The sequence below is a fragment of the Acomys minous genome, assembly GCF_964271855.1.
Source record: "Acomys minous genome assembly, chromosome: 14".
Taxonomy (NCBI): Eukaryota; Metazoa; Chordata; class Mammalia; order Rodentia; family Muridae; genus Acomys; species Acomys minous.
The window spans coordinates 32,415,368-32,437,713 of NC_140496.1; the positions used below are offsets into that span (position 1 = coordinate 32,415,368).

The window sequence follows — 22,346 nt, forward strand, 5'->3', positions numbered from 1 at the left end:
CACGTGCACACCCTCTAGTGGAGATGCTGGGTAAGCTCCAGGTGAGGGCTAGGGGCTGCCTATGGCCCCTTTACCTTTTCCACCAGCTTGGTCCTGGTCTAGCCTAGTAGAACTTGAGTAGCTAGATTGGCTTCCTAAACCCAGGGCTGAAAAGTGGTGCCACACCATCTACTAAAAAGAGAAAAGAAAAGATGCTGAGTTTGTTACTATGGACACCCCAACCAGTCTCAGAGAAGCCAGTCTCCTAGACGTAATATTCGTGGCTATTTCTGGAGCTCCTACTAAGGACCTGGCATTGTCTTAAGCACTGTTTTTAGTTTGCTTTCTTTTGCTGTGGTAGAGAATACGACCAAAACCAGCTTGGGGAGGAGAGGGTTTTATGTGGTTTACTTATTCTGGCTGGTGCTCCACTGAGGGAAGGCCAAAGGACGAACCCAAGGCAGGGACCTGGAGATAGCACTGAAGCAGAGAGAGGTCGTGGAAGAATGCTGCTTACTGCCTTGCTCTCCATGGCTTGATCATCCTGCTTCGTTATACAACCCTGAACCACCTGCCCATGGGTGGCACCACCCACAGTGGGCTGGGCCTTCACCAATCAATCATTAATCAAGAAAACGCCCCTCCCATAGGCTTGCCTACAGGCCAATTTGATGGAGGTGATTTCTCTATTGAGGCTCCGTCTTCCCAGATAATTCTAGCTTGGGTCAAATCGACGAAAACGAACAAGCAAATAAACTAAAACCAGGACACACTCTATTAGTTCATCTGAATCTCAGGACACTCCTTACACATGGCACTCTTAACCATCCTCTTTTTTTTTTTTTTTTTTTAGATGAGGACACTGGTACTCAGTGAAGTTCTCAGCTGTATGTGTGGCTCTTAGGCATCCTCAGACTCTGGAGCCTGCCCGCCTGGGTGTGCTGGAAGGATTCTGCAGCGTACCAGCTGTATGACTTTGGACTTACAGTACAAACCCTCCAAGACTCAGTCAGTTTCCCTCTTTGTGAACAGGAATGATGACAATGCCTCCCTTCAAGTGGCAGAGGCAGGTGGATTGCTGTGAGTCCGAGGCCAGCCTGGTCTACAAAGTGAGTCCAGGACAGAGAGGGGCGGGGGCATGAGAATCTGTGACTTAATAGTGTATGCAAACACTAGGCAAAACAGAGAAGGGTCAATAAGAGTGTGACAGCAGCCTTAATGGCACAGGCCTTTAATCCCAGCACGCGGAAGGCAGAGGCAAAGGTAGAGCTGGTTCCTGTGAATTTGAGGCCAGCATGGTCTATATAATGAATTCCAGGACAGCTAGACCTACATAGCAAGGCCCTGCCTCGAATAAACAAAATAAAGCGAGTAAACAAACAAACAAATAGAGAGTGAGTATCAGGGCCAAATAACAGGCTCAGGTCTCAGCTAGTGACTGATGGAGGAGGAATACAAGACAGGTCTGCAGCTGTCGAAGTTCGCGTGCCGCCTCCTTTACAGCCCACTGTGGGAAAGATTAAGCTTTGTCACAGGTGGAAGCAATCTTAGCAGGCTTTACCCTTGGGGCAAGCCATGAATACCTTGTGACAGACTGAGTGGAGCCTTCCTGGGCTTGGAATTCAGGAAGCCGACCTGGGAACCCCACTGTGGCTATTGTTTTCCTAATTGACCCTCGAAGGGAGAAGGAGACCGCCCTTTGCTTGTGACTGGGAAGGTGGGGAAAAGAAAAAACAACAGGTGAAGGCGAGCGGGGCACGCGGAGAGAGCAAGGGACCGGACCAGCTCGCGGGACAGAGACACCTAAGGACCCGTCCTGCGGAACGGATTCCAGAAGGTTTACTCTTCTGTCCCTTTAACCTTTTTTTCCCTCTTTTATATGCTAGTTGGGTTGTATAATAAAGTTTAATTGTTAATAACAGAGCCAACAGCCCTCTGCCACTCTGTTTCCTGTGAAGGTCCTAAGGACCTCAGGAAGAAGTTAACAGGGCCCAATGTACTCAGTGACCCGAGGGCTTTTATGGAAGTATAACCTTTGAGCTAAAGAGGAAAAGGATTACATAAAGCGAAGTAAGATCTGATGCAGAAGAACGGATTGAGGGCAACTTCCATTAGTGGGCTGGAGAGGAAGATGCTCCTGGTACCTGGGAATCTGCAGGTGATCATTAGGGAGCAGGGATGGTGTGGGAAAGTGCCGGTGGAACTCAGACGTGTGGGTTATTAGACAGTCCTGAAGGACCGAGGCCTGGGTCTTGCGTCCCATCAAGCTACTCAGAATGAATCTCCCCCTCCCCCAACCCTCCACTCCCGTTTTTTTTTTTTTTTTCGAGACAGGGTTTCTCCTGACTGTCCTGGACTAGCTTTGCAGTCCAGGCTGGCCTCAAACTCACAGAGATCCCCCTGCCTCTGCCTCCCAAGAGCTGGCATTAAAGGCGTGCACCACCACACCTGGCTAGAGGCCAGAATGAATCTTTTGACCTTGTCCCCAAAGGAGACTGCACCTCACCGCAGTCACACTTGGAAAAAGAAAAAGAAAAAAGAAAGGATGCACATTTGTACAACTCTACAAAACGCCAACACCATGGAGAGTTTAGGCTCATTTTCCCTGTAATTGTTCTTTGCTCCTAGCAGCTCTGTCAACTGGTCTTCCAGGCCGACGTCCTCTGGACTCTCCGTCCCCTGTGCCTGCTCCCCAGTCTCCTGTGGTGATGGCTGCCCATATCATCTTTCACTGGTAAATGCCTATTCCAAAAGACAGCTAGAGTGGGCACTTGCATTCTCTCTGTTGGAAACTTCTCCCCCGAACGCTGGCTCCTAAGCTGATTTTAATTCTTGGCCCGAATGTCATTTTCTCAGGGATTCGTCTTCCCACCCACCTTATTAAAGATGGTGTTGCCCTCCCCCTTCATCTGCTCTTCCCCAACCTTCCCTACAGTGCCTGCCCGAAGGACCGGGCGCTTCCTGTCCTCTCTGACCACTGTGTCAGTTCCAGGAGCGAAGAGGTTTGTGTTTCATTGCTATCTATTGTCTGAGAGAGTGTCAGGCCCACCGCAGGCTCTCAAAAGCACGTGTGGAAGGAATGGTTGCAACTTTCCAATTTTGCATGTTTGCATTTTTAAAAACACACCAGTAGTTCACAAGCAGCTCCCCCTTTCTCCACCACTTATGGCTTAAAACAGTGTTGTTTCTTCACACATCTGTAGCCAGAAGCCTGAAATCGAGATATTAATAGGAGAATGTTTCCTCTGGACATTCTAGGGAAGAATTCCAAGCTTCACAAGCCTCCAGGCAAGCCGGGCAGTGGTGGTGCACACCTTTAATCCCGGCACTCGGGAGGCAGAGGCAGGCAGATCACTGTGAGTTCGAGGCCAGCCTGGTCTACAAAATGAGCCCAGGATGTCCAGGGCTACACAGAGAAACCTTGTCTCGGAAAAAAAACCAAAAAACAACACCCCCCCCCCCAACCAAAAAACCAAAACAAGCCCCCAGGCATTCTTCAGATTTGAGTAGAAACTTCAATTGCTACCTATGGCCTTTCTTTTCTTCTCTTAAAATGATACATTTCATTAGAATTTGGAGCCACTCTCATCCCGGATGACCTCATTTCAAGCTCTTTAACTTACATCTGTAAAGACTGTTTTACAAATATGGTCACTATTTGCCACTAGCAGTGAGGTGTGGACCAGAGATGCAGCTCCACTCTGCCATTTGCAGCAGCCCAAGCATTTCTTTCTAGAGGCCTCTATTCAAGTGAAAATAGGATTCTTAATCTCATTGCAGAAAATAATTCCAGGGTCAGACAGCTTGAAGCTGAGTTGAGGTTTACTGAGATTTTGGTCAGCGAGATGGCTCAGCAGGTAAAAGGCACATGACTGATGACATGGACCTGGTCCCTAGACCTATGTTGTTGTTGTACACACACACACACACACTCACACACCAATCACGTATCACATATAATAAAATAAAATGTAATTTTAGCATAGATTTAAGGATAGTGAGGGATTTGGGGAGCAGTTTAATAGAAAGAGAGGAGAGGTGCTCAGGGAAAGAATAATACATAGCCAAGAGCTTGGATGTGGGGTTTGTGACGGGGAGCCCCACTTAAGTATCTTATCACAAGACATATGGACTGTTTAGTAGCTCTCAAGTCATACCACAATGGGCTGTTAGGAATCCCATTCTTCTTCTTTCTCTTTTGTTTTACTTTAAAAATTAGCTTACAGCTGGGAGGTGGTGGCGCCCGCATTTAGTCCCAGCACTCGAGAGGCAGAAGCAGTCGGATCGCTGTGAGTTCGAGGCCAGCCTGGTCTACAAAGTGAGTCCAGGACAGGCAAGAAACCAAAAAAAAAAAAAAAAAAAAAAAAAAGCTTACAAAGTGCCAGGTCTTGTTATGACGTTCCAATACTAGTCCATTTGGCTGACCCTTCTTAACTGCTGGCTCCTCTCCCCATCCTCCCTGTCACCCACCATGTTTACCTTTCCTTCTTCCCCCTCTATTTTTGGTGAGATCATAAGGTGACTTAAGTGGTGTCTTGAGTAGGTTTTGCAGTCTGATAAGACACACCCATGTGTCACAAGGATGTAAGGGTGTTAAAGATAGGTAGGCCTTTTATTTTAGTAGGGTTTTTGTGAGGTTCCTAGCAAATTGCAGGTTTACAGCTGGGAAAGGAGAAAGGGCATGTTTTTTAAATTATCTGTATTATTTATATATCAGTATCATATGTAGGCCCGGCTAGTAATCAATCAAGACATAGACACTTGTTATATTTTAAAATAGCCTTAGTTAACCTGGGGCAGGGCAGATATCAATCCTCTAAACTACCTTCCACAGTAGGGCCTCAGGCATGGGATCCCTGCCTCAATCCCATGCCATCCGCTTCTAATAACTTCTATCAAGCTACCTCCCATCTATAATCCCATATACTTGCTCATGTTCTTCAACCACGCCGGCCACGAGCTTCTCCTCCATCTAACCCATAGCGGCCTCCCTCTCTTCACTTCAGGTCTCTCTCCTCTTGGCTGTCCTTTTTCTTCCCAGAATTCCTCTCTCTCTCCTAGCCCCACCTATCTCCTCTGCCCCTGCCCAGGTGGGATGGCTTTTCTATTAAGCAAAAGGTGGGCCACAAACAAAAAGCAGTAATTAACATAAAATACATCAGACCATCCCTCAACAGGCTTACGGGCCTATATGTTTAGGACTTACACAGGATTCACTGTTTTGTTTTTTTCTTCAACATTCTCAATTAAGTGTGTCTATATAAAGAGAGCGTTGTCTCTATGCAGGCAACGTTCATAACAAATGCTGGAATTCTTGTCTCTCAGTTGATGTGCCGCCTTACCTGGACTTGGGACAGAAGCGCTTTCCCCCTCCCTTTGCATCTTTCTCTCCTGCCCTACATCCACTGCCTAAACTACTTAACATGAGACTGAGGAAAAAAAAAATGCTGTTGTTGCTGTTTTTTATTTTGAGGGGATTGTTATTCTCAAGTCACTATTGTCATTTGCCTGGGCATTAAACAGCCAAAGCAAGGGACAGTGCAGGTACGTAAACGTTAGCTCTTATTTTAATATTACATTTTATTTATCGTGCGTGTGCATGTCTCTGGAGCTGGTTTTCTGCTTCGAACTCGGGTCATCAAGCGTCTTCATCCACTGAGCCATCCACCGGCTTAAAGCATTAGTTCTTAAACGAATGTCCCTTTAGAGTGAGTAGCACAGTGTGTGGGGTGCTCGAGGGTGCAGCCTGGCTGAGGTGCTAGAGAGAATCCTGAGGCGGTACTGGCTCAGACACTGCCAACCAAGACGCCAAAATGGGGTTACAGCTAACACTAATTTACAACATCAGTCTGAGTACGGAGAAAGAAAGCGATCGAACCAGGCACGACGCCACTGCGCAGTCGCACCAGCTTGGTGGAGGGGAAGGGGGGGAAGGGGGGGCCTGCGCAGCTCTGCAGCTGGGCGGGTTTGCGCAGGCGCAGAGAGAGTCGGCGACTCCGCGTCTCGGGCGCGCGCTTCGGGCGCGGGGCCTAGGGCGTTCGGGGGTCCCGCGTGTTGGCTCCTGGCGCCCCTTACCTTCTGCAGGCAGGCTGCCTGCACTGCGCCTGCTTTCCGCCCCCAGCTGCCTCCATCATGCTGCTGCCTGTGTTCACCCTGAAACTGCGCCACAAAATCAGCCCCCGCATGGTAGCCATAGGGCGCTACGACGGGACTCACCCGTGCTTGGCCGCCGCCACCCAAGCGGGCAAGGTAACCGCTCCCACCCGAACTCCGCCGGCGTCCAGATCCCGCCCCTCACGCTGCTCCGCCCCAGCCCGCATTGCCTGGCAACCGGCCGCTACTGTCCTTGGCCTTCAGTCTTATCAATATTGGGTCTCGGAGGAACAGCTTTCCGTAGTAGTGACGGTTTTTTATCTCCAGGTTCTTAGTGTTAGACAATATTTAGGGCAGATCAGGAGCTTAGGGAAGAGAAGTCCCGAGGAGGGCTTGGCCAGGATTAGCAGTGATGGCTGACTCCACAGATTCGTGGCCAGATGCCCAGAGCCTTTGCTGGCCACATCAAGCCTCTTCCACACTTGCCTCGTTACAGGGAGGTGGGGGGAAGGAGAGAGAGAGAGAGAGAGACAGACAGACAGACAGACAGACACCATAGCAACCCCAGCGTTAAATTCAGATTGTATTTTTGGTCCTCGATCACGTACATTCAGAAATTTCCCCATAACTTAAGTATTCATTAAATGGTTATTGTGAGCCACATACTAGGAAAGGTGTCAGGGTCACGGGGATAAAAGATCATTCAACATTCACTTTTACATTTGACACTTCTTTCATGCTAGATTTTGGGCATTCAGAGATAAAATAAGGTCAATGCTTTCAGAAAGCATATAGAAAGACCACAGAAAGGCAAATCAAGGCTCCGTGTAATGATGGGTGCGTACGCAAAATACAAGGGCTATAGTGACTCCAAAAAATACAACTTCTATCAAGTACAAAGTCTTATATATGAATTCTCTCAGCATCATTGCTACACACTAACGTAGAACAGCTGTAGTGGATTCTTGCTTTACTAATCCTAATTTCACACTCTCCAGCATTGAACAAACAACAGTAACAATACGACGTATGGGAAGTAGTCACTCTTAGTGGTTGTTCATTTCTTTTTGTTATTTCCGCTTTACTGATTAGAAATAGTTCAGAGAGGTTCAGTTTAGTGTCTGAGATTGCTCAACTGGAAAGTTCTGAAAGGGAAGATGTATATAGTAGCTCACACCTGTAATCCCAGTACAGGAGAATGAGGCAGTAGGATTCACACCAGTTTGAGGTCAGCTTGGGCTACAGAGTGAGATCCAGTTTGAAAAAAGAAAAAAAAAGTTATGCGAGTGAGATTGAATGCATGTTTTCAGACCCAGTATGGTTGTCAATTACACATTTTTTAAAAAAAATTAATTTTAACTTATGTGTGTCAGATCTTGGAGTTACAGACAGTTGTGAGCTGCCATGTGGGTTCTGGGAATTGAACTTGGTTCTTTTGGAAGAGCAGGCAGTGCTCTTAACCACTGAGCCATCTCTCCAGCCCCAATTACACATTTGTGTAGTAAGTTTTCAAGACACTTGCATGTATGTTGTATGCTACTTTGTATGCTGTGTCTTGGTATACATAGCTGGAAAGTTATGATTCATTTAAGTTGGTTATGATTTCATTAACTGGTATAATGAAGTAAGCATTGGGCCTGACATGTGATGCTAACTCCAAGAGGCACTAATGAGCCTCATGTAGTTATTCCAGCTACTCAGGAGGTTGGGATCATAAGTTCAAAGTTAGCCTGGGCTACATAGGGAGACCCTGTCTCAAAATCAAAATTTAGAAAAGGAGAGTGGGTAGAGAGATTGCTTATTGGATAAAGGCATCTACTGCCAAGCCTGGTGATCTGAGTTCTATCCTAGGGACACACATAGTGGAGAGAGAGCTGACTGTTAAAAGTTGTCGTGTGACCTCCACTTGTGTGCCATGGAGCCTGAACAGACAGACACATACACACACACACACACACACACACACACTGCAATAAGATAAACTTACAAGGGCTGATGATGTAACTCAGTAGTAGAATGCTTGCCTAACATACTCAACATCCCAGGGTCAATCTCCAGTGCTGCTCCAACCCCAGCACTCACACATTCGGAAGAAATTCACACCCACATGTACATGTGTGCATATACAAGTCCATGTTCATAGACAGGAGCTCTGAAGCAATATAAAAGGCTAAAGATACCCCACTGGTGTTTCCTTAGCCCCTAATTTGAAGCCTAATCCTGTGCTAGGGACTTTTCTTAACTCTGAAGATACTGTGGTAAGTGAAGTTTCACCTCTGGAGCCTAAATTCGAGAGAGTACCAGACAGTTAATAGAGTGTGTTTGTGATAGCTGCATGATATATCATGTTAGAATATGTAATATATGAACTGTATATGCTATAGACACATTGATATATGCATTTAAGTCACACACATACTATGTTCTTCAGAGGAAATAGAAGGATTGACGTAACTTGCTGATTGAGAGTGCAGAGACCGGCCTCTGGCTGCGTTTGTTCAGAGGTCTGAAGGAAATGAAGAACAAGTCTGTAGCTGCGTGGGCTAACTGCTTTGTAGGCAGAAGCATCAGTAAGTGCGAAGGTCTTGGAATGCACCTGATCACAAAGGGACTGTGAGGCTTGTGTGGAAGGGCCGGGACCATGAGGCAGCTGGGAGCCTTGTTAGCCATGTTTTTGTTGTTGTCTGTCTTGTTTTTGTTCTGTATGGTAGTATACGTTCAGAGTGAAAGGCGGGAATTTAAGCGTGTAGCAAGTAAAGGTAAAGGAAAAATTGGTAGACAGCTGGTAGGTAGAAGCCGCAGAGAGATAGCAAAACATCACCAAATTAGGAAGCCACGATGTTCAGCAGAAATGACTGGAGTAGGGCACGCTGGAAGGCAGAGGCTGGCAGGTATCTGTGTGTTCGACATCAGCCTAGTTTACAAAGCGAGTCCAGGACAGCCAAGGCTACACAAAGAAACCCTGTCTTAGACCAAAAGGAAAAAAACAAAACAATAATAAAAAATGTCTTTTAAAAAGAGAGGGCAAACAGGTAACACTATTAAATCAGACACTTACAATATCAGGAGTGAGTAGGGATGCCCTCCTGGACCAGTCATGCTGGAGTTCTCATCTGGACAGTTGGGAACCAAAACGCAGAACATTGGTTCACTGGTGAGTGGCTCATCAGGTAGGGGTTCGATCTCTGGGACTCACATGGTACCAGGAGAGCGTGAAATCCTCAGCTTGTCGTTTGTTCTCCATACACATGCCATGGTGCATGCACATATAAATAAAGTTGTTTAAATTGGTAACATTTTATGGTCTATACACAATGTGTATGTGTTCTTTAAAAACAAACATTCCGGCTGGGTGTGGTGGTATGTGCCAGGATACTTGGATGCTGAGACAGGAGAATTATCAAAAGTTAGAGTTTAAAACCAAAACTAACCAAGCAAACAAAAAACAAGCTAACACTCCCCCCCCCCCCAAAAAAAAACCTCAAAACCAAAACACATCGCATCCAGGCCTGGCAGCACAGGCCTGTAGTCTTGGCTACTCAATCAACAGAGGCCGGGCTGCCAGTTGAAGATTTGCTTGGGCAATGGAGCAAGACCCTGTGTGAGAAATGGAAAAGGGCTAGGGCTGGGGGTGCACTTGCCTAGTGTGGTCAAGGCCCCAGTTTCAGTCCTCAGTATGCAAATAGGCTGAAGACAGGGCAGACTCCCCCAGGTGACAGCATAGCCTGCTCTGCTCACTGCAGAGTGAAGGTTGATTACATGTAGACCCCAGCCCAGCCTCACAAGGATATTTTATTTATTGAAAAAAAACAATTAAAAAAAATTTTTTTTTGGTTTCTCGAGACAGGGTTTGTCTGTGTAGCCTTGCCAGTTATGGACTCGATTTGTAGACTAGGCTGGCCTTGAACTCACAGTGGTCTGTCTGCCTCTGCGCCACCAGGTCAGGCCGTGCACGAGTATCTTATAGATTAATAACTTTATAGATTAAGGTGACTTCTTGTAATTGTTGGTATCTACTCACCAATTTTTTAAAAGTATGTTGTGAACTTGGCATTCTTGGGTGTTTTAAGGGAATATAACTGTTTGGCTTTTCAGGTTTTTATCCACAATCCTCACACGCGGAGCCAGCATTTCAATGCATCCAGAGTGCTCCAGAGCCCCCTGGAGTCGGATGTTTCCCTCCTCAACATTAACCAGACGGTCAGCTGCCTGGCTGCAGGAGTCCTGAGCCCCGATCTTGGCTATGATACTCTTTTAGTGGGGACACAGACCAATCTTTTGGCTTACGATATCTACAACAATTCAGATTTGTTCTACAGAGAGGCAAGTATGCCCCCTTGAGCCATCAAGTCCCCATTTCCCATTGATGCCCAGGGTTTCGCTCTTTGCTTTTTTCCTTGATTTTGTTTTTGTTCCGTCAGACAAGAAGTTTTTTTGTTGATGGTAGGGTTGGGGATTAAAGGCAGAGCCTTGGGTGTGCATACAAGTTAAGTGTTGTCTCACTGAGCTGCTGTTCCCAGCCCCTGTCTCTTGTTTGAAGATGTTTGTTGGGGTGTCCTCTTTGTGGTTGTGATAGCAGACAAGCAGTGGGGAACTCAGCTTCTGTTTGGGGGGCATTTGTAGTCTCCTGGTGGGGTCATGGTTGGTAAACATTTGGTGACAGTCAAGAGTGTCTCTAGCATGTGTACCTGTGACACCATCTGTCTAGTTCTACTGGGAATCCAGCTAGGAGCTGCGCATCCAGCAAACAGTTGTCTGGTGGCCCCACAGCTTGTCTGGAGGTCCTTACTGCCACCTGCTGTCTACACGCTGCTGCTGCTGCTGCTGCTGTAATGCCTGGCCTGTCTGCTTATTATAGGGAACATGAGGAAGATGTGCCCAGGTGTGTGTGTGTGTGTGTGTGTGTGTGTGTGTGTGTGTGTGTGTGTGTGTGTGTTGAGATTAGGTCTCACTTTGGCGTTGCTCTTAAACTATGCCTGCTTATAGAGCTTGTCTGTTCATCTTTTTTTTTTTTCTTTTTTTGGTCTGTTCATTTTTTAATACGTATATATGAATAAACATTTTAAAAAGTTCTCTAAAATAGCTTTTTATTTCTTCAAAAAATTCTACATTTATACATGTATCTTGATCATATTGACCCTCTGCTCCACTCTGGTCCCCACAACACATCTCTCTTCTAACCTCATATCCTTCCCTGCTTTTTTGGGGGGGTTCTCTTATTTTTTTAAATGACAACGGGAGTCCAATTAATGCTGCAGATATGTGCGTTGGTGTGGGGCCATCCACTAGGGCATGGGCAACCTACCAGTGGCCACACCCCCAAAAGAGTGGCTCCCTCTCCTAGCAGCCAGCAACTGTCAATAGATTCTCAGCTGGGGGAGGGGCATATTTTCATGCAAAGCGGAAGCATAGTGTACACATGTAGTATTTTTTCTTGTTATAAAAGTATAATTCATATATTATACGATTCACATAGCTTATCCCAATAATTAGTTTGGAACCTTTCATAGTTTTGGAACATTCACTGCAATCAGTTTTTTTCCAAATTATTTGTTTTTACTTTATGTACATTGGTGTTTTACCTGCATGTATGTCTGTGTGAGAGTGTCAGGTACCGTGGAACTGGAGCTACAGACAGTTGTGAGCTGCCGTGTAGGTGGAATTGAACCTGGATCCTCTGGAAGAGCAGCCAGTGCTCTTAACCTCAGAGACATCTCTCCATTGCCTACAATGTTTTAAACACTTTTTATCACCTCCAAAAGAAACTCCGTGCCCCAAAACAGGCATCTGATTCCCCTTTAGCTTCTGGCCTTAGCTAGCCAGTATCTGTTTTCATGAGTATGGAATCATGTCTGTGGGTTGGGATGGCCTTTCTTCCCAGCATGTTTTCCAATCTGGCCCATTTTGTATTATGTGTTAATGTTTCTACATTCCTTTTTATAGCAGAATAATGTGTCATTATATAATATAATATATATGTATGTATATACACACATATATATACACATATATATGCATATGTACATATGTATAATTTTTTATTTATTCACTCATTCATTTGTTTGTTTGTTTATGGATTGTTTTGAATCCTTGGTTGTTTTGAATAACTTTTTTAGCCAGGCCTAACTAGGTAATATAAGTTTGTAATTCTAACACTTAAGAGCTGAGTAAGGAAGATTGCAAGTTTGAAGCTAGCCTGGACTACATAGTAAGTTTAAGGTTAGCTTGGGTTGCAAAGCAAGATTCTTTGTATAAAACAAAACAAAACCACAAAAAGTGTGACCTTTATGTGCAGTCTTTTCATTTGGCAATATACTATTAATGTCTTTATTTGAAATTACTGTGTGTTCCAGGAACTTAAGTAGGAATGATGGAGGAAGGCTGCTTTCTGTCTCTCGAGCTTATGCCTAGTTAGCTTTCTTTAAAAATAAAAAAATTTCATGCCAGACGTGATGGTGCATGCCTTTAATCCCAGCACTCAGGGAGGCAGAGGCAGGCAGATCTCTGGCCAGCCTGGTCTACAGAGGGAGTCCAGGACAGCCAAGGCTACACAGAGAAACATTGTCTTGAAAACCCAAAAATAATTATTGTTGTTATTACTGTTATTTTATGTGTATGGGTGTATTTCCATCTATGTCTGTGCTCTACCTGCATGCCTGGTGCCCTTGGAGGCCAACAGTTCGGAGCCACCACCTTCTGGCCTTTGCAGACTCGGCATACACTCATGTAGACAAACACAAAAACAAAATAAATGAATCTTAAAAAAATTAAAAGTCAGAAATATACTTGTGGACCCAAAGGCCTCTCTCATTTAGGTTTGTTTGTTTGTTTTGTTTTGTTTGTTTGTTTTTTGTTTTTCAAGACAGGGTTTCTCTTTGTAGCCTTTGCTGTCCTGAACTTGCTTTGTAGACCAGGCTGGCCTCGAACTGACAGTGATCCACCTGCCTCTGCCTCCCTGAATGCTGGGATTAAAGGCGTGGGCCACTATACCCAGCTTCTTGTTTAGTTTTGAGATAAGAGTCTCAAGAGATCAATTGTCCAGGTTGGCTAGTAGCCAAATATGCTGGCTGGGTTTTTGTTAACTTGACACAAGCTAGAGATACCTGGAAAGAGGGGGAAAGAAAATACCTCTATCAGATTGGCCTGTAGGCAAGCCTGCAGAGGTGTTTCTTGACTAATGGCTGATGTGCCACCCCTGGGCATGTGGTCCTTGGCTGTATAGAAAACCAGACTGAGCAAGCCCCAGGAAGCAAGCCAGTGAGCAGTGTTCCTCCTCATCCTGCACCCAGGCTCCTGCCTCGGCATCCCCTGATGACGGGCTGTGACCTGTAAGTCCAGTAAACACCCATGTAGCCCAGGTGACCTCAGGCTTGCAGCTCCCCTCCAGGGTTCTAGGCCTGAACCACCGGGCCCCGATCAATTTTCCATAGTGTTAAGTTGTTCTCTAGGGGACTCCTGTTTTTCTTCTTCCTTCTTAGAGTACCTCACCAGACACATGCACGCACACACATACATTTTTTGCTGAGACAGGGTTTCTCTGTTTAATAGTCCTAACTGTCCTGGAACTTTGTCTGTAGACCAGGCTGGCCTCGAACTCACAGCCATCCACCAGCCTCTGCTTCCCCGAGTGCTGGGATTACAGTTGTGTGCCACCCTGCTCGGCTGCCATGGGTACTTTTTAATCACTGCTTATCTGAGCATGGGAAATGATTTACCAGTCAATATTTTCATTTCATTGCTGTTTATGCTTCCTTTCTACTGAGTTTCTTGTTTAGTGTTTTTCTATTTGTGGTGTATTAGCAGAAGATTGTTAGCTATGTTCATTCCACTCACTTTTCCACTTTATTATTATCTTTCATGTTTGTTTGTTTATTTATTTATTGTTTAGTTTTTGTTTTTGTTTTTTGTGAGAGGGGCTTACCATGTTTGCTGATCTCAAACTCCCAGACTCAGGCAGTTCTCCTGCCTCAGCCCCGTGTTTCGCTGGGACTGCAGGTGCAAACCTGGCTCCTATTGTTTACTGTCTAAATTTATGTCTTGACTCACTGATCTGGTGGCAATATGAATTTCTTTTCTTTTTCTTTTTTGATTTTTCGAGACAGGGTTTCTCTGTGTAACAGCTGTTAGCTGTCATGGAACTCACAGAGATCCTTCTGCCTCTGCCTCTCAAATGCTGGGCATTAAAGGTGTGCTGCACCACCGCCCGGCGGCAATTTGAATTTCTTATAAGGACTGCCTTTATTATATATGTGCACACGTGCGTGCGCTCGCACACGCACACACACACTCACCCCATTTCTTTAAAATACCTTAGGTTAGCACGCAGTGCGTGGTGTTCCGTCGTTCCTGTTCCCAGTTGTTCTTCCCTCCTGCCCCCATTGCTGCTTCCTTCTCTCAGTTACTGGCCTCTTCTATTTTCTTTTCACATGTATTCTACTAGCCTTTCTATTTCCTATCTATTTCTTTCTTTATACTCAATCTTTCCTTTATATTTATGTATAATTATATGTAATTAATGATATACCCCTCCGTATATATTTAATTTTTCATACTTACAAGATTACATAATACTGTACATAGTGGTACAAAATGATTTCTATCTGAAAGAGTTCAAATAAATTTCAGATTTTGAGTGTTTAAAGGTGCATGCTTTGGTCATTGGGAAAATCTGTCTCCCTAAAGTCCTGGAAAGCCCAGGATTGTCAAAACTGGGTGTTGTAGCAGCTCATTGTGCGAGCTGGGCTCTGGGCGAGCTAGGATCTCTCCTTGTTCATGCCCAGCCACAGTGCGGGGCCCTAGAGAAGCCTAGGTGCTGTCTTAGGGGACGAGGGAAGAGTCCGTTGAGTACCTAGAGAAAACACTCCAGTGTGCCAGCACACCACTGAGCCCTGTCTTCTTCTTCTTAGGTGGCAGATGGGGCAAATGCCATTGTGCTGGGGACACTGGGAGACATTGCCCAGCCTCTTGCCATCATCGGCGGAAATTGTGCTCTTCAGGGATTTGATCACGAAGGAAATGATCTCTTTTGGACGGTATGAAGAGTTAAACATTTTGGTATTCTAAGCATTTCTTTCTTTTATTTTATTATTTTTTTTGAGACAGGGTCTCTCTGTGTAGCCTTGGCTGTTCTGGACTCACTTTATAGACCAGGCTACCCTCAAACTCACAGTGATCCACCTGCCTCTGCCTCCCAAGTGCTGGGATGGAAGGCGTGGGCCACCACGCCTGACTAGCATATCTACCTTTAATTCTTTTATTTATTTATTTATTTAATTTTTTTTTGAGACATAGTTTCTCTGTGTAGCCTTGGCTATCCTAGAGTAGCTTTGTAGACCAGACTGGCCTCGAACTCACAGCAATCTGCCTGCCTCTGCCTCCCGAGTACTGGGATCAAAGGCGTGCGCCACCACGCCCAGTTCCTTTTAATTCTTTTTAGGTGTTTCTTAACTACTGGTTGCATTGAGTAATAGTTTTTAAAAAAATGAACAGGGCAATAGCCCTGAGGAGATGGCTGTCGCTGGAGTACTCTTCAAAGCATGAAGACCTGAGCTCAGTCTTCAGAACCACAATAAATTGACTCTACCTGTCTGAACTTGTGGTCCCAGCACAGGATGTGGAGAGAGGGAGGCTCGGGGGTTCACTGGCCATCCTGTCTAATCTGGTTGGGAGCTGCAGGCCAGTGAGAGACCCCATCTCAAAACAAGTGGATAGTGTTCCTGCGGGTGACACCTGAAGTTGCTCCAACCTCCCTAGGCATACTCACACATACACATACACGCATGCTTCCACACCCACACAGCGGATAGAATATGAACATGTGTATGTACACATGCACAAGAAATAATTTTTAAAAGGATAATATTTATATTAACCATATGGGTAAGAGAAATCCCTGGTAGTTTCTGTAAGCCTACCCTTCATAAGGCTAATACGCTTAGATTAAGTAAACAAGATTAAATAAACACTTATTGATGACTTTCTCTTTTATTTCAGGTAACTGGCGACAACGTTCATTCCTTGGCTCTGTGTGACTTTGATGGTGATGGGAAGACAGAGGTGTGTGGCTCTGCTCAGCTGAATACGTTTCTTATGACAGTGACATGAGCTTTTCATGGCTGTTTTCAGCTCACTGGTCTTTGTCTCTCCTTTCTGTCTCCCCTCTCTCCTAGCTCTTCCCGCTCCACTTCCCCCTTCTCTTCTCTCTCCCTTTTCATCTCTCCCCTCCTCCTCTTACTGTCCATGTCTCTGAGACATAGGATGGTGGGAGCTCAGTTACATTCGTACTCTTATAAACTGCTTCGGATGCTTTGGGATATTAAGTCATTTTTCATTTTGGCTGAAAAAATTATTCCTGTTGAAACTCTGATAATTCTACCTATATAAGAAATTACCCTAGAAATTAGACCCTTGGGAAATTGGTATGTGTACAGTGTCTGCTGGGCCCTAACTTAGCCCGCTGTCCGTGCACACTGGACTCTGGTGTTTGAGACAGGGTTTGTTGTAAATGAGCCCTGTTAGAAACACAGACGGATATGTTTGTGTCTTTCCATAACACTGGATTTATTAAATAACAATAAATTGACGGGGTGCCAAGGTTTTGTTGGCAGCCGTTGTCAAGTGGTCCCGCTTTCCTTGCCGGCCCTGGCTGAGGCAAATAGATCTTCTTTTATTCTAGTTCTAATTGCTAGTGTTACTCGTAGACCACGTGCTGGACAACACAGAGTAAGCATGTGCGTGTAGCATTGCACAATACATATACACAACTGTGAATGTGTATATGTAGGTACAGTGTGGCTACAGAGGGTTAAAGGCCTGAGAGGCAGGGGAGCTAATGGGGGTTCAAATAGTTTGGTCAGTCTCTGTCAGCTGGGAAGCTGCTGTCTCATGCAGGAGCTCCCCAGCAGCTGCTCCCACCTTACTGCCATCTTGCCCTTAGGTGGAGTCAGGCCGCAGGGTCAGCGTGCAGCTGCGGGGGAGGCTGCAGAAGAGAAGGTCAGGACCAGGGCTGGGCAGATAGATGGGCAGGTGGCAGTTTGAGGAGACCGCATCCGTACCAGGGACTTAGCTAAGCTGAAGACCCTCAGACAGGTCAGAGGGACACCATTGTAGTGTCAAGTGCTTACCTCTTTGTGGGGTCCAGGTGAAAGAATTGCACCCCTTCCTTAGTCTGAGAGGTCCAATAAGCTCTCAGGCATGGTTTTCCTGATATTATTTTAATACATCATGTGCTCCCACAGCCCTCTTTTACCTCAGTAAGATGGCAGCATTCTATTTCTAGAAATAAGTCCTTTATCAGTCTGTGTTGCCTGGGTGTGTGCTCCTGGACAGATGATGCATTCGTGTCTTTACCAAGGTGTACAGTCCAGTCTCTGAGGGCAGGGTCATTCTGAACCAGCGTGGAACACAGGCACAGCCTGAGCGCTGCAGCGGGAGGCAGCAGCAGCAGGGGGCGGTGCAGGCTTGGGATGGAGTTTGTCCTGGCTTGCTTGCCCCTGCTCTGCAGGATTAGCCGGGTAGAGCCACTTTTTCTCTTCTGACCAAATCAGTTACAACCCCCTTGAGCATTGTATTTCTACAGGACTGGAACCTGTGGCTAGCAACCGCTACAAGGAAGTGCTTTTTGTTTGTTTGTTTGTTTCGTTTTTTGAGACAGGGTTTCTCTGTGTAGCCTTGGCTGTCCTGGACTTGCTTTGTAGACCAGGCTGGCCTCGACTCACAGCGCTCCACCTGCTTCTGCCTCCCAAGTGCTGGGAGTAAAGGCATGTGCCATCACCGCCCTGCTTTTTTTTTTTTTAAATTATGCAACTTTGCTGTGTTTATACATTCAAGTACGATGCTGTGATCCCCTTTCCTTTTTCAGCTTCTTGTTGGATCTGAAGATTTTGACATCCGAGTATTTAAAGAAGATGAGATTGTGGCCGAAATGACAGAAACAGAGGTAGGAAGTGGTGCTGCAGAGTGATGACCTTAGGCTAGCATAGGGCGTGCTGAGCCTCACCTCACAGTCCAGGGTGCAGAATGGCGACTTTGGAGTGGGTGGAGTGGGTGGGACAGTAGTGCACTCAGCGGAGACTGCCAGGTGTCACCTCACAGCCCAGGGTCTTTAGGAGAAAACCTACTCATAATGGTTTTATTACAGTTGTTGTTGTTAGTGGAGACAGGTTCTGTTTATGTGCTTCTGCCTGGTCTAGAATTTAACATAGAGACTTAGGTGGGTCTCAGACTCACAGGTATCCGTGTGTTGCCACCCCTACTGTTTTTGTTTTTTTCTGAGACAGTCTCATGTAGGCCAGCTGTTTCCAACTCTTGAATGTTGGGATTATAGGTGTGCGCTGCCTCGCCTGGCCCAGATTTACTTTTTTTATTTTTTAAAGATTTATTTATTTACTATTATATACACAGTGCTCTGCTTGCATGTACATGTGCATGCCAGAAGAGGGCATCAGATCACATTATAGATGGCTGTGAGCCACCATGTGGTTGCTGGGAATTGAACTCAGGACCTCTGGAAGAGCAGTCAGTGCTCTTAACCTCTGAGCCATCTCTCCAGCCCCAGACTTACTTTCATGTAAAGTTACATTATGGACAGAGAAGTAAAGATGAGAACTGATTACAGAAAGTTGAGCCCCTGACAAGGGACAAAGGGGACCAGGGTCATGATAAGGTGCTTATGGGAGCTTTTCCATGATGGGCCCCTGGATTTTTTGTTTTGTTTTGTTTCCTGAGACAGGGTCTCACGCTATAATAATCAAGGCTGGCCTCGAACTCACTGTGTATCCCATGTTGACTCTGAACTCATGGCGATTCTCTTGACTCAGCCTCCTAGGTATTGAGATTACATGTGAGTTGCCATGCCTAGTTTTCCCAGATTTAAAAAAAAATAAATTAAAAAAATATAAATATATATATTTAAATGGGTGTTTTGCCTGCATATAAATCTGTGAACCATGTGCTTGCTTGGTGCCTGCACAAGCCAGAAGCAGGTGTTGGATTGTCTGGAACTTGAGTTACATACAGAAGGTTGAGAGCCACCTTGTGGGTGCTAGGAATCAAACTTGGGCCATCTCTCCAGCACCTTATTAGATTCCTTTTGTAAACTTATTTATTTTTATCTTATGTACAGTGGTATTTTGCCTGCAAGTATGTCTATGTGAGGATGCCAGATCTTGGAGTTAACAGATAGTTATAAGCTTCCATGTGGGTGCTAGGAATTGAACCCAGGTCCTCTGGAAGAGAAGTCAGTACTCTTAACTGCTGAGCCATCTCTCCAGTCCCCCCTTATTAGATTCTTAAAGCGATTCCTAGCCTTCTCTAAAGGACCCCCACCCAAAAAAAAACAGTGTGCACATCACTGGCCAGCCAGGGTGGGCCCTGCTTTATTGTGTCTTTCATCCTAATGTGTAGTGACTCTTTCCTGTTTGATGGGGACCATTTGAGAGTTCTTTGAAGCACATCTTCCCTAAGTCCTAGGAAAGGGGAGCGGAGTTTGGAATGGAGCCAAGAACCAGAGTGAAGTTGTTGCTTCTCTAATCCATAAAGTGAAGAAAGGGGTGGACCAAGGAGACTCTCACTAAGGACCTGGTGTCTTAGTGTCACTATTGCTGGGATGAAACACTATGATCAAAAGCAACTTGGAGAGGAAAGGGTTAATTTGGCCATTTCCTGAGTCATAGTCCACAGAGGGAAGCCATGGCAAGATCTCAAACAGAAGTACACGTGCTGCAGGGCTTTCTAAGGACTGACCTCAGTTCAAGGGATAAAAATGTGGTGCTGAACATGGGTTTAATGACATCACTGACACTACAGGTCGTTTCTAATTCTGACCCCAATATAAAACATATGAAGAGATCAACTGTACAAAAGCTCCCCCCCCAAAAAAAATCAGTTGTAGGTTACAACTGTACAACCAGCTATAGTGTAAGTTAGCGAGGCAGTCAGTGAAACCTTTCGTGCTGCTGAGCGGTAGGCATCTGTTGTTGTGCAGCCCATTTCCTTCCTAAGTCTACATGTCTGTTAGTTTTCAAAACACTATTCTGAAATTTCCCACCTAGCTTGTGAATTTTTTAAAAATCCGATTATCCAACTGCAAAGTAGACAACAGTTCATAGAGAGGAGGACTTTGTAGACTCAACTTTCTTAACCAAAATATTTTATTAACAATTTATTGACCGAGCCTACGTCGGTTATAACCCGATTAACCCAAACAGTAGGAAATGAGGATTAATTGACACAACAACAAAACCTTAAGGATATCAGTCCCGAGGAACGATTCTCCGGTCGGGAGCCGCAGGATTTCTTCCACTGGAACTGGGGGTAACCAGACCCCAGAGCCTCAGCAGGAGCCGGAGCTCTGAAGCCTTCCCTCAAGTGGTTTTCTCTAGGAGCGTCTTGAAGGGCAGCGATGAACAGCCAAATCTTTCTCAAGTCTCCAATCCGCCCAGCCGCCAGTTCTGGGCTCATTTATATATCTCCTCCCAGAGTCTGTTCCACTCTTTTTTTTTTTTTTTGGTTTTTTCGAGACAGGGTTTCTCTGTGTAGCCTTGGCTGTCCTGGACTCCCTTTGTAGACCGCCTGCCTCTGCCTCCCTGGTGCTGGGATTAAAGGTGTGCGCCACTGCCCGGCTCACGGGATCTTTTTCATCTTGTAGTAATTAAGCTCCTGCACGAGGTGGTTGCTAGTCTAGTGAATTAACATCACCTGTTCTCATACTAGACCGTTCGATCCCACACTTGGGATCCTAAAGAATAGGTTTCTCTCCTTCAGGACTTGTTTGCGCAGTGGTGGGTGTGAGTCCCGCTGAGCTGGCTTCCTCTTGGTGCTGGTTTTCTTGGAGGGAAGCACTCAGCTGTGAGGCGCAGTTCAAGCCGCCTTTAGCCAAGTGAAGCAGGGAGATCTGGGGCCTAATGTTTTTGTGGAGCTTTTTGAGGCAGATGCCATGTTCATGGAGGTCAGCTGATGTGTTACCCTCTCGAGTGGTGATGGATCTCCCTTTAGAGTATTTCATTTTGGGCTGGAGAGATGGCTCAGTGGTTAAGAGCCCTGTCTGCTCTTCCATAAGGTCCTGAGTTCAATTCCCAGCAACCACTTGGTGGCTCACAACCACCTATACTGAGATCTGGTGCCCTCTTGTGGTGTGCAAGCTCACATGCAGGCAGAACACTGTATAAATAATAAATAAATACATCTTTAAAAAAAAAAAAGACAGAGTATTTCATTTTATGGCCCTTCCTCCCTGACTGGCCTGGAACTTGGAGCCTTTTTCGTGCCTTAGCCCTTTTGTGATCCTCTTGAAAAGCCTACAAAGTGGTTGGGGACTGGGGCTCACAAACAGCCATTTTGGATACAGATGATTTCTGAGGAGTCGATCTCAATTTACCCCAGATTGAGAAGGCAGGGACAGAAACCATTCCACTTAAATCTGACTGGGTGAACCCATGAGTTTAACTGAGGCCTCATATATCACTAAAGAAGTCTCCCTTCCCCTCAGCAACTGTTAGCTCCATAAACTTGAGGAGAGGGGAGGCCCTGTGCTCCTTGTGACCTTGTGAGCCCTAGCGCGGCTTCCGTGAGTGAGTGTTAATGGCCCTGTCTCGTGAAGGTCTGCGGTGAGCACGCACAGCTGTTCTGATTTCAAGATAACGATGGCCATGTCTTGCCTGGAGGACCAAGGTCTTCAGTACGGCCATGTGGTTTTTACAAGGTGACATGTGAAGTTAAAGTTGAGCCATGCTGAATCACTTTCTCCTGTGCTGTTTTGCAGATAGTCACCGCTCTGTGTCCCATGTATGGCAGTCGGTTTGGTTATGCCCTTTCCAACGGCACAATTGGAGTTTATGACAAAACAGCCCGATACTGGAGAATTAAAGTTAGTACAGTTCAGCCTCCCCTGTTCTGGGAGATGGTGCTTCTGACACTGAGAGACTCCTTTACTAATTATTGGAATTCTTTTTCAGTCCAAAAACCATGCCATGAGCATTCATGCTTTTGACATTAATTCTGATGGAGTGTGTGAACTGATAACTGGGTGGTCTAACGGAAAGGTAAGCTTAAGTTCCCTCAGGGTGAGTCCATATAACTCAAAGGAACATTGTTTATGGTATTGGCTGCACTACTTAGATATAAACCCGGGCCAGTCTTGCCATGTTATTTCTTCCTGCTATAAGGCAGATGTGTCCTTTTAGCCTTGTAAACCATACTTAGGAGAAAATCTGGAGAGAGGGTTTTTCTCAGTCTCTTCTTTAAAGGCATGGCAAGCCATCCATCAGATTGATTGT

General features: G+C 45.6%; 1 protein-coding gene across 1 annotated transcript in view; it reads left to right on the forward strand.

The window, feature by feature from the left end:
• Window positions 1-5,944: 5,944 nt before the first annotated feature.
• Window positions 5,945-22,346, forward strand: part of BBS2 (Bardet-Biedl syndrome 2) — a 34,802-nt gene continuing 18,400 nt past the window's right edge. Inside the window, exons 1-7 of the mRNA XM_084757464.1 lie at window positions 5,945-6,228; window positions 10,168-10,395; window positions 14,979-15,104; window positions 16,066-16,128; window positions 17,933-18,010; window positions 21,833-21,937; window positions 22,026-22,112. Of these exons, the coding sequence (XP_084613590.1) occupies window positions 6,112-6,228; window positions 10,168-10,395; window positions 14,979-15,104; window positions 16,066-16,128; window positions 17,933-18,010; window positions 21,833-21,937; window positions 22,026-22,112 (804 nt within the window). The 5' untranslated portion in view covers window positions 5,945-6,111. The remainder of the gene's footprint in view (window positions 6,229-10,167; window positions 10,396-14,978; window positions 15,105-16,065; window positions 16,129-17,932; window positions 18,011-21,832; window positions 21,938-22,025; window positions 22,113-22,346) is intronic.